Source organism: Esox lucius, chromosome 4, assembly GCF_011004845.1.
Source record: "Esox lucius isolate fEsoLuc1 chromosome 4, fEsoLuc1.pri, whole genome shotgun sequence".
In the NCBI taxonomy this organism is placed as follows: domain Eukaryota; kingdom Metazoa; phylum Chordata; class Actinopteri; order Esociformes; family Esocidae; genus Esox; species Esox lucius.
In genome coordinates this window covers 18,161,898-18,178,258 of record NC_047572.1, presented here as the reverse complement: position 1 = coordinate 18,178,258, position 16,361 = coordinate 18,161,898, and the positions used below count along the sequence as shown (strand labels likewise).

General features: G+C 41.9%; 1 protein-coding gene across 1 annotated transcript in view; it reads right to left on the bottom strand.

Annotated features, from left to right (window-relative positions):
* Positions 1 to 10,060: 10,060 nt before the first annotated feature.
* fat1b (FAT atypical cadherin 1b) overlaps positions 10,061 to 16,361 on the bottom strand; it is a 31,367-nt gene continuing 25,066 nt past the window's right edge. Inside the window, exons 23-30 of the mRNA XM_034291978.1 lie at positions 15,670 to 15,989; positions 14,840 to 15,009; positions 14,578 to 14,731; positions 13,847 to 13,957; positions 13,131 to 13,437; positions 12,671 to 13,022; positions 12,391 to 12,486; positions 10,061 to 11,023 (exon numbers count right to left, since the gene is read on the bottom strand). Of these exons, the coding sequence (XP_034147869.1) occupies positions 10,506 to 11,023; positions 12,391 to 12,486; positions 12,671 to 13,022; positions 13,131 to 13,437; positions 13,847 to 13,957; positions 14,578 to 14,731; positions 14,840 to 15,009; positions 15,670 to 15,989 (2,028 nt within the window). The 3' untranslated portion in view covers positions 10,061 to 10,505. The remainder of the gene's footprint in view (positions 11,024 to 12,390; positions 12,487 to 12,670; positions 13,023 to 13,130; positions 13,438 to 13,846; positions 13,958 to 14,577; positions 14,732 to 14,839; positions 15,010 to 15,669; positions 15,990 to 16,361) is intronic.

The following is a 16,361-nucleotide window of genomic DNA, read 5'->3' as shown; positions in this document are numbered from 1 at the left end:
GCCCTATTTCACTTGCATGGAGAGCTCCTTTAACTGCATGTTGTGGGCTCACAGCAACAGCTTCCAAATGTGAATGTCACACCTGGATTCAACTCCAGACCTTTTACCTCCTTAATCGATGAAGAAATAATGAAGGAATAGCCCACACCTGTCCATAAAACAGCTTTTGAGTCAATTGTTCAATTAGTGTTGACCCCTTGAAAAAGAGGGGGCTACATGTTAAAGAGCTGTAATTCCTAAACCCTTCCTCCAATTTGGATGTGAATACAGATCCTGCACTTTAAGCCCATATTCATTATTTTACTGTAACCTGAATATATTTTGGTTAACAGCCAAAATAACAAAACTTGTATTAGTGTCCAATTATATTTGGACCTAACTGTATATAGGGCCCTAAGGTGTAGAAGGGCCCTCAAATGTTTTAAAATCTTGAATAAAGAGTGGAGGGCCCCTTCAGAAACCGCCTATGTACAGGGCCCAGAGTTTTGTGCTTAGTACTCCTTTTCCCCTACGGTCTGACGTCACTGAGTACAGGTACAGGCCTATAATGCACTGTTCTGATGTCTGGTGGCCCTCCTTTCATTCTTCTTTGTAAATTGGAAAATGGTCATGGGTCTACTCTGTACCAAAAATGTCTGGCAGTTGTTATAGATGATAAACGAGAATGTTGTGAATTGCATGTGGGAATGAAGGACAGTAATGGTATAAGACCCCACAGCTAAATGCAGTTGTGATGTTGTTCATATAAAATGTGAAAATAAATTTAATTGATGGAAATACGTATCTTCCTTGGTATAAAATAAATGAAATATTACATGCGTTGATCAATGTCATGATTGGTATGCCACCAAGATGACATTTTGTTGTTTGGTTCAGCCTGAGGATAGGTCATGTGTGTAGGAGAGGGACACTGACCCGAACAGGGTCGATGATTCAATCACATTACATTTACTCATTATATTTGGTGTCCCATAGGTTAATTTGGTTGCCTGTTAATAAAACCATCATCATTCTTTGTCAGTGCAACGCTTGACCATCGTCATTTTTTGTCAGTACCATGCTTGACCATCATCATTCTTTGTCAGTACCACGCTTGACCATCGTCATTCTTTGTCAGTACCATGCTTGGCCATCGTCATTCTTTGTCAGTACCACGCTTGACCATCGTCATTCTTTGTCAGTACCACGCTTGACCATCGTCATTCTTTGTCAATGCAACACTTGACCATCGTCATTCTTTGTCAGTACCACGCTTGACCATCGTCATTCTTTGTCAGTACCATGCTTGACCATCGTCATTCTTTGTCAGTACCATGCTTGACCATCGTCATTCTTTGTCAGTACCACGCTTGACCATCGTCATTCTTTGTCAGTACCACGCTTGACCATCGTCATTCTTTGTCAGTACCATGCTTGACCATCGTCATTCTTTGTCAGTACAATGCTTGACCATCGTCATTCTTTGTCAGTGCAACGCTTGACCATCATCATTCTTTGTCAGTACAACGCTTGACCATCGTCATTCTTTGTCAGTGCAACGCTTGACCATCATCATTCTTTGTCAGTACCACGCTTGACCATCGTCATTCTTTGTCAGTACCACGCTTGACCATCGTCATTCTTTGTCAGTACCACGCTTGACCATCATCATTCTTTGTCAGTGCAACGCTTGACCATCGTCATTCTTTGTCGGTGCAACGCTTGACCATCGTCATTCTTTGTCAGTGCAACGCTTGACCTTTGTCATTCTTTGTCAGTACGACGCTTGACTGCTAAGAGGCTAGGTGATTCAAGCATATGTTTATCATTCATGCATATTTGTCTTCTTCCGGTATATGCTTATCTCTCACCCAATCTCCCTGTTTTCACTCTCTCTGATCTCTTTCCTGCTCTCTTATCACTGTCCTTGCCTATCTCCTTTTCTCCTTTGTCCATGCCTATCTCCTTTCCTCTCTCCATCCCCCATAGTTCTCCTGCTACTCTCCCCGCTCCCTAGTCTGTCTCTTCTGCTCTTCACTCACCTTCTTCTCTCTTACTCTTTCTATCTTTCCATATTTTCTTTCTCTACAGTCCACATATTCAAAAGTTTACTTTGTATTTTAATTTTTGTAGTGTTACAGGCGAGATAAGTTGAGGTATTTTTGTCATTGCGCTGACATAATTTATGTTCTTAAAATATTTGCAGTCTCAAGACATGCTTTGTGGCACAGCATGATTTTATGTATCTATAGTAGTACTAGTAGCCAGCCCTGCCTAGAAAACACTTGTTTTATAATAAATCGAGTTGCTGAAAATGATACAGACAGGTGACCAGTTAAAGGAAGAACCAACATAAAATGTGTTGGGCACTATGAGATGCCAGAACAGCTTCTGTGTGTCTTGGCATAGATTCCTCGATTCTCAGGAACTTTACTGGAGCTGTTTTCCATAAGATATTTCCTTATTTGGTGTTTTGATGATGGTGGTGGAGAGTGCTATCTAACACGTAGGTCCAAAATTGCCCATTGGTGATGAATTGGGTTGAGGTCTGGTTATTGTGATGACCATAGCATATGATTCATATAATTTTCATACTTATCAAACCATTCAGTGTGCCCTCATGCCATGTGGATGAGGACATTGTCATCCTGGAATAGTCACTTAGATCCTGTCCTCTTGCCATTTTGATCCAAAGGTCAACTGGGCCTGCTCAGCATTTTTATTTATTCCACAGAGCATGATAGGATGTTAATTGCTTAATTGCATCATGCAGTACATGTACATGGAAGCATTTTAATTCGTTATGTTCCTCCACTGATTTTTTCTGTTTTTTCCCTTAATTTGTCTGTATTTTCACTTAAATAATATATTTTGACCCAAACTGTGTGGCCTATGTTTTGTCTAGACATTGTAGCTCCACACTGATGAAATCCCTTACTGCCTGCTAAGCCGAAAGAGGATGGACATCAATATGTGTGACGGGACATTATCTTGATGAATTACCGAATGCAAAGTTGCATTGAATTCTTCTATATTAGATTGTTGTCTTGCTCTCAAGCTTATTTATCTGAGGTACAGATCCCTGATAACAAAAAGAGAACACTTTTATGTTCCTTTTTCCAAGTATCTTAGAGACGGTTAGCAATTTATGTAATAGGTATCCTAAGGAAAATGTATTTTATGTTTGTCTATAAGGAGGGTCTCATATTTTTTTATATCTAGGGCAGGGCAGTGTACTTTGTAAAGATTGAATTCTAGTATTTTTTAGTGTTTTAAAATGAGTTCTTTATTATGTTAATGTGTGCATGATCCTGAGTGTAACCCCTATTTGCCAGACCAGACTTTGCAAGTTGCTCGAGCCAGGGCGCAACAGAGTTGAGACAAAAGTGCGCCTGCTACTGAGTGGTGCCATCGAGAACCACAAATGCTTTTATCCAAACACATCCACAAAGCCTGCCACTTCACAGATGATTTTGTTCACCCCCAGTTTAGTTTTTACATAAAGGTCACTGCGCTCCTAACCTTATGCAGTGTTTATTGTATAATCCGCACAGCGCACTTGTGCTGAAGTATCTGGAAACGAGCTTTCTCTGCTGCATAATAATTCTAACTCAGCAGCTGCTGGCAACGTAACGTGATGTAGAATATACAATTTTGCGTGCTAAATATGGGTGCATGTCTGTATAGTGTGCATGGGCTGTACTGCTAGCAACTCATATGACAAATAAAGTAGCCTACTCAAATTATAAAGCTCTGTAAATGAAAAGAGAAAGGCTGCCATGTGGAAATGTTTTAATCTCATTTTTACTAGCCACATGTGATTTTGAACAATGTCAGCAAAATAACTGGTAACTCCTCTCTCCACAGCGAACTTCATCGAAGATGGAAAACACACATCATGTTCACGGCAGGTTAATCAAAGCAGTTGATTTAAACATCCTATTGGCCTAATATTGAGAAGAAATTTAGCTATTTTTTCTTACAGCTAACTTACAGAAGTCAAAAACCCTGTTGTATTTTTTTGTGAATGAATAATGGAGTCTGTCACCTGAAGTATAGCCCCAGAGAAATAGACAATCTTAGATGACCAATTATAAGAGTTCCAAATGACACAGACGAACTTATAAAAAAATTACAGTACATCATGGAAGACACTCCCATTAGATTTGGTTCACAAGATTTTCTACAGTTGCCAATAAATGTGACACGTTTTTTAAACTAATATTTAAATATTGATTAAAATATTATTATTTTTAAATGATAACTTCGATTAAAGTTTTGATTTCTCTCATTTTCCGAGTGTCAGATCAAGCTGATTAACAGCAATGTTACACTATCTTTTTTGCAAATGTTTACCTGGACTGATCTTTATGTGGGAATATTCCTGTCATATGCACACATCGTAACTGCTACTACCAGACTTCTTATAGTAGTAATTACTGCTCAGACCTAAACCATAAAGAATGTACGATTCATATTCATTTCCTCATCTGATACACTTTGTTTTCTCCCTTATCTTTACTGACATTTACTGACATTTACTGACATCTTTATTAGTATTGTATCGTTGTTGTATTTACTGTATTACCCCTATCTTTGTTACACTGTCATGAGTAAATCGGCAAGTAATAATTTCATTTAAAGGTCAATGCCTTGTGTATCCTGTTTAGTTGGCAAACTTGACTTACTCACTGTATGTGTGCTCAACCAACTCTGACCTGCTCTCTGTGCCCAAGCCTTAGGCATTCATATCATTGTTCAGTGTCAGTGTCTCCTTCAGCACACAGTATACTGATAATAATGCCTGGTTCAATCCATTTTGATTTCATGTTGTAACGCAACAGAATGTGAAAGGGGGAAGGTGGGAAGATGGGCAGAGGTGTGGAAACAGAGGTGCACAGTTTGCAATAAGTGCTAGAAGAGAAAGTGAAATGCTTAAGACAATGTAATTCAATAAAAAGTCCAAGTGGGAGGTTGAATTCTTTTGAGAGCCATTGTATGCCTGACTGTTTTCCTAGGGAGAAAACTGTGTAGGTGTGTCTGTGTTGAATCTGGTGAGGATATGAATGGGCCTGATCTGTAATCGTTAGACAGTTGTAAGCAAAGGGAGAAGCTTGCCTTCTACAAAGGAGACTGGGAAAGGTGATAAAAAACCACAGGTATCAGTAAACCATGAAAGCTCCTTGGCCAAGGTGAGTTCAGTCTGAGAGGTGATTTGTCTCATTCAGTTACTGCCTGGTTTATTGAGTAAACTAGAAAAAAGACATCTGGTCTATGTCCTGGCCTGTAGACCCATTAATTTAATTTATCCAGCCTGTATTGGACCTAGCAGGACACCGTCCTCTATGCCAAGCACTTAGTACAGTAGCAAGGTTAGAGTGTCTTAAAAGAGATGAATATGGCTTTGGCTCGCTAGCTTTGGCTCGCTAGCTTTGGCTCGCTAGCTTTGGCTCGCTAGCTTTGGCTCGCTAGCTTTGGCTCGCTAGCTTTGGCTCGCTAGCTTTGGCTCGCTAGCTTTGGCTCGCTAGCTTTGGCTCGCTAGCTTTGGCTCGCTAGCTTTGGCTCGCTAGCTTTGGCTCGCTAGCTTTGGCTCGCTAGCTTTGGCTCGCTAGCTTTGGCTCGCTAGCTTTGGCTCGCTAGCTTTGGCTCGCTAGCTTTGGCTCGCTAGCTTTGGCTCGCTAGCTTTGGCTCGCTAGCTGGCACCTGAAGGGCCTCCATAGGTCACTCAGCACGCTCTGGTTATTTTCACATAAAAGAGGAAGTATCATCAATTCATTTTGATATGGACCTGGGCAGAGGCCAATGTGCACTATCAAAAATGACTGTTTTTGAAGTGATGACACAAGCAATATGTTTTAGCCATTTGACATCAAGAGCTACAGTGTACGGTTGAGTCCAGCATTTAATTCTGAAGGATTCAACATTTCCATGAATAGATACAAGCAAATATTTCAAAAGAAGCCTGATGATTAAGACAAAATATGTACAAATTATGCTATTTAATGAATGATGAATGTTGCTTAATATCTATATGGGAACAAATTTGGGTTTGCAATATTTAATAAACATTTCAATTAAACACCCTGTTGTGATTACTGAGATCGTGAGACACAATGATGCAACATGCAAGGACTCTTTAAGATGAGTTCCAACAAATCTTCAAACTGAGAGTCACCCCTAAGAGTTAAATGTCTGAGCCTAAAGAACTAGGCTTGAAGAAGTGGAGAGAGGGGAAAGATTAGATACATGATAGCACAGGCCAGTGACAGCCTCTTATGGACATAGAAAACACTACTTGAGAAAAACACTAGAGATTTGGCTCTTGGTTGCTGAGATCAGAGACAGATAGAGGAGCTTTTGGGAGGAAGGGACAATCACAGAGGGGGATATGACACAGGCTACAGTAAATGGGATTGATGAGAAGTGTTGGGTCTAGTGAAACAAGCTGCCAGTCAGAGATGCCAGAAACTGCTGAACAGAGTGAAAGTTGTGCAGTCTGTGTTCAAAATGTATTGCATTTGACAGTGTTTGGGTGGACCACTGCCTTTGCTTTACTCTGACATTGGGTGAACATGTCTAACATTAATGGTTTAGTTGGAAAAGGCCTGTTGATAAAAATGTGTAAAAATACTAAGAATGTTAAGATTTTTATTATTCTTTTATTTCCACCAAACGAAACGTACAAACATGGAAACTTTGTTCTCATGTTCTAATTAAAGGCTAACTTAGGAGGTGGGATGGATTGTAATATGTATTTGACAGTGTTACAACTTGTCTGTTTGATTTAGAGAGACACTATTCATACCAAAATTGTAGTAGACTGATTAAACTTGTTGGTATTACAACCCCATTTCCAGAAAAGGTGGGACGTTGCGTAAAATGCTAATAATAACAGAATGCAAAACATCACATTTTTTAACTGAGAAATGTTAATGTTATTGGAAAAAAACATGCCCATTTTAAATTTGATGCCAGCGACACATTACAAAAAAGTTGGGACAGGGGAATGTTAACTACTGTGTTGCATCTCCTCTTCTTTAACGATACTCTGTAAGCATTTGGAAACCAAGGAGACCAATTGCTATAGTTCTGAAAGTGAAATGTATTCCTCTTCTTGCTTGACATAGGATTTCAGCTGCTCAACAGTTCGGGGTCTCCTTTGTTGTATTTTTCTTTTCATAATGCGCCAAATGTTTTCAATGGGTGACAGATCTGGACTGCAGGCAGGCCAGTTTAGCACCCAGACTATTTTACTAAAAAGCCATGCTGTTGTAATATGTGCAGAATGTGGTTTGGCATTGTCTTTTTTAGGCCTTCCCTAAAAAAAAAGTCTGGATGTCAGCATCCCAAAAACTGTATATATTTTTCAGCATTAATGGTGCATTTACAGATGTGCTAACCACCCATGCCATGTGCACTAATGCACCCCCATACCATCAAGTATGCTGGCTTTTGAACTGTGCACTGATAACAAGCCAGATAGTCCCTCTCCTCTGTAGCCTGGATGATGTGGCGTCCATGATTCCAATTTATTTGTAATTATTTTGAATCGTCAGACGAAAGGACAGTTTTCCACTTCGCCTCAGTCCATCTTAAATTAGCTTGGGCTCAGAGAAGGGAGCAGCGTTTCTGGATCTTGTTTATATATGGTTTCTTCTTTTTATGGTAGAGTTTAAACTTGCATTTGTGGATGCTGCAACGTACTGTGTTCACAGACATAAGTGTTCCTGAGCCCATGCCGTGATGTCCACTACATAATCATGTCTGTTTTTATAGCAGTGCCCATCACGTTCATCCAATACAGAGGTTTTTCCGGATTCTCTGAATCTTTGAATGATATTATGCACCGTAGATGATGAGACTCTTTGCAATTTTACATTGAGAAATGTTATTCTTAAATTGTTGCACTAGTGGTGAATCCCTCCCCATCCTCTCTGGAATGATCTTTTAATACCCAATCATGTTACTGACCAGTTACCAATTGACCTAATTAGCTTTAGTTTTTTTTTTTCAGTCTATTGTTGCCTCTGCCTAAAGGTTTTTGAAACTGGTTGCTGGCATCAAATTCAGTGGGCATATTTCTTTCCAAAAACAATAAAATTTCTCAGTCTCAGTTTCAACATTTGACATGTTATCTTTATACTATTATATTCAATATAGAGTAAAACATTTTGCACATCATTGCATTCTATTTTTATTTACATTTTACACAGCGTCCCACCTTTTTTGGAAACAGGGTTGTGCATACTGAATGTACAATCTCTGAGAATTTGACACAGAAGGCATAAAGTGTTCCAGCCATCGCAATTCTCCTCCAAACCAATTTACGAGGGACCTGAATATGTAAGCAGAGGTAATAGTGAACGGGCAGAAAATTATTCAAAGAAAAGCTGCATTGAAGTTTATGAATAGTCAGTTCAGATATAGTCAGTGCAGATAGAGTGCAGATGGTCAGTTGGTCAGGGAGGGGAGCCATTGATTAGCTATTCATCAGGCTTAATGCTGAGGACTGAAGCTGCCCAGAGTCTGTTGGTCTGAAACGACGGTAGTGAAGATAACATTCCATGGTAGAGGAGGCAACCTTGTTTTGGGCAATTTTCCGGTTCTTGTGACAACACCTGGTGTAAATGTCCTACATGGCTGGGAGCCCCCCCACCACCACCACCACCTCGGCCATCTGCAGAGGCTAGGGGGTCGAGGGCAGCGCTATTGCCAGACCAGGTGTTCATGCAGCGGTTCTTGAGGAACTGGGGGGCCCATGCCAAATCTCTCAAACCTCCTGACAGAGGACACAATGATGCACCAGCACTACCTCAGTTCACTGCCACATTTTGTGCCACGTGGATTCCATTCTAGATTGTTCTTTGACAAACAAATGGATGAGTGTAATGGTACGACCCGGTCTCTGAATGGACACTAAGCACTCAGTAAAGTGAATTTCCTAAGGTGTGATTGAGTGAGTCAGGGTTAACCTGGACACGCCGTTGGTTTATTGATCAATTTGACCAGGTCTGAGTACAGATAATATATTATGTATTGTTATTAACAGCTGTGCTTCTCATTAGCCAGAACGTTTGTTTGCTTGTACGTAAGAGAGTGTACAGTATGGGATGGGGGTTTTCTTTTCTAGTAAAACAACTGACCTGGTGGAACATGTTCATGGGTTTGGGGTTAAGGTTAGGGTCAGGGCTAGGTTTATATGTTAGGGAAATCTTTTTTTGGATGGGGATGATTGTTCCCACAAGGATACTAGACCCCAAAATGTGTTTGAATGCTTTTCATACATCTCGGTCACGCCTGTGTCACATGTTCCAGTCTGCCGCACAGTCAGAGTGGAGCGTGCCGCCACATCACGTTATTAGACTCCACTCCTCTCCCCCAAGGTCCACCCACGGCACTGCATTTACAAGCTGTCACAAGGATTTGTTTGACATCTAGTATAAAAGAGACCTGTTTAATCCAAATCAAAGCATCCTGTAGGGGATAATTCCCTACCTCCTCCCTGGTTGGAAAATGTAAAGATGTCTGACATGTACATTCATCTGAGATAGGTTACATGAAATGTACTTATTGTGTCTAATCCAAACCACTAACGAAAGCTTTCTAGGGTTGTACTGCCATCGTGTGTTACACACCTGAGCAGCTTAGCTCTCTCTATCAAGAACTCTAGGGTCATCTATACATCAAATGTTTGTACGTCTCTGACTTGCTATATTGTGTGAGAAAAATTGAAAGACAATTATCTCTAAAGTAATTTTCTTCCCAGCTTAAGAAGATGAGAGTATTATTGCTAGGTTATATAAACTCCACCAAGTCAAGTGTATAGTGGTCTTCTTTTGAAACCCAAGTCGGCGTGACCAATTGAAAGATTGAAAAGCTGTTGTGAGTAGAAGTAGAAATTGTTACATCTTTTCAGAAGAATGAGCTTGAGGTTGAAGCGAGGACTTCTCTCCCCTACCCCCCTTCACTGGTGACAGCAGGATATTGCAAGAGAACAGGATAGCTAATGCTTCTACCTTTTCTCCTGGCTACTGTAGATCTGTACTCATATGCTAAAACATGACAGCAATGATTCTAGCAGAATCATTCATAGAAAAGTTTATTGTACAAGCAAATAGCTAACTGGAATATAATCAGTTTTACTCTGACATAAGCTTCATGCAATGCAATGTCACTAATATGAATACGCAGGTATGTATGGAATTTACAGTATTAGCCATTCCAAAAAGACATAGTGCGAGCTTTTTGTTCAGAAATCACATAGCATTCACAATTTGTTTATGTGTGATGTACAAAAATACTGTCAATCTTAACAAGGACACATTGTTTTTGAAGTTCAGGATCTCTGTAAGAATATCTCTCTGGTCTGTTGTGACATTTAAGATCAACAGGTCAAAGGGTAGAGCATCATTCCAAACCTCTGGTGTTTTCAAAAGAGAGCCAAAGCACTGAGCTGTAGGGTCTGTCTTTAAATTCTATACATTCAATTTAATTTCAGTCGCTTGTCAGAGACCACATGTCCAGAGCTAGGGCTTGGGAAACAAGCCTGCGTCACAGCTCGGCTGGTTACTCTGACCCCTGACCTCTGACCCCTCACCCAAGCCTGGGAGGTCAGACCTGCTGCTATGTTTCTGTCCCCCTCTTATCTCAAAGGGGTCATGGTTTGTCCCTATCTGAACCATGTCGACTCCTGGGTTATAGCCTATGGGCCTGTCTATGGGGTAGAGATGGTTCTGGTCATTTCTTTGACCCTGCTGGCTGCAGGTGAAATGTGTGTTTGGGTGGCCTGGTATGTCCAGCAGGGTGTCATCATAACCACTGCTCAAGCCTAAGAGAGGTGACAGGGGTACTTGATCCAGATCAGCTGGTGGAGAGGAGACCTTCTCAGTATCAGGGCCTCCTTCATAGTAGCCTGGTTTAAGGAGATCAGGGTCGGTGCAGGGCGGGACATGTCTTTCCATGCATCTCCACTGCAACACCTCCTGGTCTACAGGATGCCGAACACTACCGTAGAGCATCCAATCTGATGTGTCCCAGTGATATCCTGTTCAGGAACAAAACAAGTATTACAAGCACCTGCACAACAAACACCAGCGTTACAAGCACAAGCATCGCGAAGTGTCTCAGTGTCCCCTTACACACCTTACACACCACTGTGCTCTGTTTTAAATCGGATGAAACATCAAGACTCGCAGGCCTTCAGCAGCACATTAAGTGTTACATAGAGAGGTATACTTACAAAGCAACGCATATCATAAGTCTAAAGTTCCTTTCTAAGCAATAATTATGCACTTGCAGTAAGTCAACAGCTTATTATGACGTTTTAAATGTAAAGACATTTAGCAGAGACTCTTATTCAAAGTGAGTGTATACCATAGTAGTGAGTTCACACATTTCCATACATTTTCATACTGCCCCCCTGCGGCAATGAAACTAGCAACCAAAGCTCTATGCTCAACCGACTGAGTTAGACAGGACCCCTTGAGGTAAGACAAGTGCATCACCACTGGGATTTTGGAGGTCACAAGCCTTGTAAGACTTATAAGAAGAGAGAAAGTCAATATTTCAAGTTGGAAATCAAGAGTTCATGCTACAAAAGGCAATATTAAGGATTCAGTGTTTAATGCCTAATGAAAAGAATACACTGCATGTGAGGACATACTGTAGGCAGACCACTGAGACATAGTCAGAACCACTGGGATGGTATCAGAACTACTGAGACATAGTCAGAACCACTGGGATGGTATCAGAACTACTGAGACATAGTCAGAACCACTGGGATGGTATCAGAACTACTGAGACATAGTCAGAACCACTGGGATGGTATCAGACCACTGAGACAGTCAGAACCACTGGGATGGTATCAGACCACTGAGACAGTCAGAACCACTGGGATGGTATCAGACCACTGAGACAGTCAGAACCACTGGGATGGTATCAGAACTACTGAGATTTAGTTAGAACAACTAAGAATTCATTAGAACTAGTGAGATTAAGTTAGAACCACTGACATTTAGAACACTGGATCCCATACCCAGCACTGTAGCATCTAATGACTCACAACAGACATACTCTACCAAACCGCTACTGTCTACAAACAGAACAATACCTTGTCTTTAACAGTGAATACTGAATGGGACTTTTAACCTTAGCGCTACATATTTAAGGAGGACATTGCTTTGTGTAGAATTAATATGGTGAAAACAAAGAGAACAGTGGAAATCACAGGGCAACTTTCCACAATGTCAATGTAAATGACAACTTACACTGTGGCCATTAAATCCATACTGGAGCTGAGAAAACCCAGAGGACAAACAACAAGTGCATCCAGACGCTTCATTACAGGTAGAAGGTGTTGCCAAATGACATGCCTGGATAGCACTGTGATGTCTCTCAGAGTAACACACCTACCGTTTTCATCTCTGGATTGGTCAGAGCAGAGGAGCGGGAAACGATGGGTTCTGCCTTGGTTTCTCTGGTCTTCTCCATCCAGTTCCGCTAGCTCTTCTGGAGGAGATAAAGATGCAAATCCCTTCTTAATCCTTATGACCTCGTTTGCAATGCTGACAAAGACAACACAGCTTGGTTCACCATAAACCCAAAAGTACAGGATCCCAGTGGACTGTACTGTAGGTCGACCCACATGACTTGCAGTTCAATGCAAGCCTCCAGTCAACTGCTGGTTTCTCACCATCAATGGGGTAGACCGAGACTGGTTTCTGGGTGGAGTCGGCATCTGAGGGACTGGTGGAGGTTGGCCGGCGTGGCAGGATCGGAGCCACGCTGCACACCGCCAACCCCCTCCTCAGGATGGGCACGGGGTCAGGTTCAGGGATGAAGGGGCAGTAATCTGTGGGCTGTACCAATTCAGGGCCCTCGCAGAAACCTCCGTTCAGGTCGGGCTGGGAGTCCCTGGGGTAACTAGGGGTGTAGGAGACCGGTCTCACTGGGACCTCTGGTGGAACATCCAAGTTGACCTGCACTCCCTGACTGGGCTTGACCTCCAGGCGGGCCCTTCCAAAGAAGTCTTTATCATCTTCATCCTCGAAGTTCAATGTTGAAAAGTTTCAATTATTCATCATATACTGTATTTTAAAACAATAGCAAAGTCTTACTAATAAGAGACATCAAAAGAGTGAAAAAGACATCACATAGAGATATAGCACCTCATCTTCATCAGATTCATCCTGTTTGGCCCTCTTCTGGACAGCAACAAAGAGCAGTGCCAGGCCAAAGATGATGACCAGGAACATGGCCAGTCCCAGGAGCTCCTCCAGGCGGATGGACCAGCTGGTGGACTGGAGCTCCTTTTTGTCTACCACGTCCAGCTCACACTGGGGCCCAGCAAACCCCTGCACACAGCTGCAGTTGAAGGCGCCGTAGGTGTTAACACACACACCTCCGTTAAAGCAGGGACTCTCTGTCTTCTGCATGCACTCATCAACATCCCCAAGGCACCTGGGCAGAAGAACACAGCCCAGGGTCCCATTCACACACAGCATCTACACAGTGTCAGTTCCAAACCTCCTTCTACTATGCAGTACTTCTGTCCAGAGATCTGGAGTGCAACATGGAGGGAACGGTGTGTAATTAGAGACATATTCATTATCTTTAGAGTGTCATATTTTTGGGATGTGTCATACCAAACAGTGTGTAACATGGATACGTCATACCAAACATAGTGTAATAAGGATATGTCATACCAAACCTAGTGAAATATGGATGTGTCATACCAAACATAGTGTAATATGGATGCGTCATACCAAACATGGGTATCTACATATTGTAGATGTGTCATTTCAAACAAAGTGAAATGATCTGGATATACACAGAAGAAGAGGGTTGTTGGGCGTAATGGTGTTCTTACCGCTCTCCCTGAAAACCAGGCTCACACTCACACACAGCCCCATCCAGACTGTCGATACAGCGGCCTTTGTTTTTGCAGGGGTTATATTTACAGTACGGCCCAACCTCACACCTGGACATGAACAAACACACTACTTTTAACTTCCCATGCATCATGTCTTTTCTTTGGTCCTTTACCAACAATAACAACATGCCAATGTCCAATCCCAAAGGATAGCAGACATGACCGGCTCGTTCCAAACTAAAGTCTATGTTCCAAATGGCACCCTGTTCTCTGTAGTGCACTACTTACCACCAAATCACTACAGGACATGGGGGGTTTATTATGACACAAGCTAGATCTACTGAGCTCATTCTAAATCTAGCCAGCTTCAATGAACTTCACATTCCAGCTCAGGCTGAGCAATGACAGTGGACATAAGGCGTCACGATAATAAAATATTTAAATGAGAGAGATACAGTATGCCAAATTTGTGAGCAAGAGGGATTTTATTTTAATAGTCTTTAACTCGCTGGTAGATGATTGCATTCATGGTAATTGGAGTGAATCTGCTCCACGGAGGTTGTGCAGGATACATGCCATTACCTGGGTGAAAGGTCAGCCTTGCTGAATCTCGCTAACACCAGAGTTTTTCATAGTGTAGGACTCTGCACTAAACAGGAATACGATGTGATTTGAGAACCACAAATCCACATTCCAGCCCAAACAGGCTGAATACGGGTTCTGTGTACCTTGGTCCAGAGTACTGCCCTCTACACTGGCAGAAGAACTTGTGGTTGTCCAGGACACAGGTTCCTCCATACAGGCAGGGGTTAGAGGAACAGGGGCTAGCTGCCACCTCACAGCGTGGCCCACTGAACAAGGCAGTGCATTTACAGACAAAACCTGCAAAACATATACAGTATGTACAGCATAACAAAATGTTGATATCAATGTGTTCCGTGAAGGCTATGAATAGTTGAGTATGTTGATTTCTGTCTGTCTGTGTCCCACCTCCATGAGGCAGAGAGGAGCAGGTTCCTCCATTCACACAGGGCTCAGAGGAGCAGTCTGAGACAGGGATGGTGGCCCCACAGCCTGCTGTCACCCCAACCACCTCCTCTACTATGGCATAGGCCTGGGCATGGGTCTCCTGACCCAGGGTCAGCTCGTGACCATTAAATCTGACAAAATCATATATTACTTACAATATCACAAGTAAGTTTGTCACAATACTTAAAAAAAATATAATGTATACATTTGGTTTGCACTTTATATTCAGTTGCCCTATTTACGACATAGTTACAAAGCTGAATGGAACAATTGTTGTTGTAGAATCAGTCATTACACAATTGAACTAGGTATATGTAATTACACATTCTACAATAGGTGGGTCACAATAAGTTCAAATACAGATAAGATATCTGAAATTTTTTTGGCCTACATATTGACAAGATGCTGGGAAATCCCTGTAGGCTATTGACCTACTGAATATTTCTGTATAGTCCACCCACCACCCGGGGTACAGAAAAAACATTTATTTATCCCACAGTAGAAACAGGTTAATGTAATGTTGGTAACACATTGCAGAAAACCAAGTCTACACTTAGTTGTGGGCCATTACCTTTGATTATCATAACTGCCTTGTAACATTAATCAGTGGAATGCATAATTACACAACAGTTATTCAAATTCTATAATAACAATTAATACAACAACCATTTTACAATGTTGTTACATAGTACTACATATGTAACTACTATGTTGTACTATTACTGTCATAAAGGCAAAAACATTTAAGTGTTACAAAAAGGTTGAAAAGGAAGGAAGAAAATAGGAAATACCTGACTGCCTCCATACAGCCCTGTAGATCATGACCGTGAGGGACTGGGAAATCCTGTAAGGCAGTCAATGCTGCCCTCTGTTGATCAAACTCAGAAACTCCACCCAGGAACAGGCTTCCATCCAGGTTGAGGGTGCAGAGGGTGCCCGGTGCCGTGCCAGAGGCTGTGTGGAACTGATCTAGGACCAGCTTGGCATAGTTCCCATCCATTTGGAGGGATACGGTGTGCCACTGGCCATCACTGACCTGGGCACTGTGGATGGAGATGAGGCCTGGGCCGCTGCCGCAGTCAAACTGGTACTGCAGCCGGCCAGCTACTATCTGGGGAAGCAGGGGACCCAGTAACATAGACGGTTGAGCCTCAAATGACTGGAACTTCAAAGAGCCTGAACTGAAATGGATCTGACCCTGGTTTCCAGTAGTGTATGGTATATAGTTGTGTTTATTTACACATCACTGCCACCTCTTCACAAAGTTTACTACGATTTGCATTTTAATGAGTGATTTGATCCCCTCTCAATCAGAAAGATTTCCGGCTCCCAGGTGTCTTTTATACAGGTAGCAAGCTGAGATTAAGAGCACACTCTTATAGGCAGTGCTCCTAATCTCAGCTTGTTACCTGTATAAAAGACACCTGTCCACAGAAGCAATCAATCAATTAGATTCCAAACTCCCCACCATGTCCAAGACCAA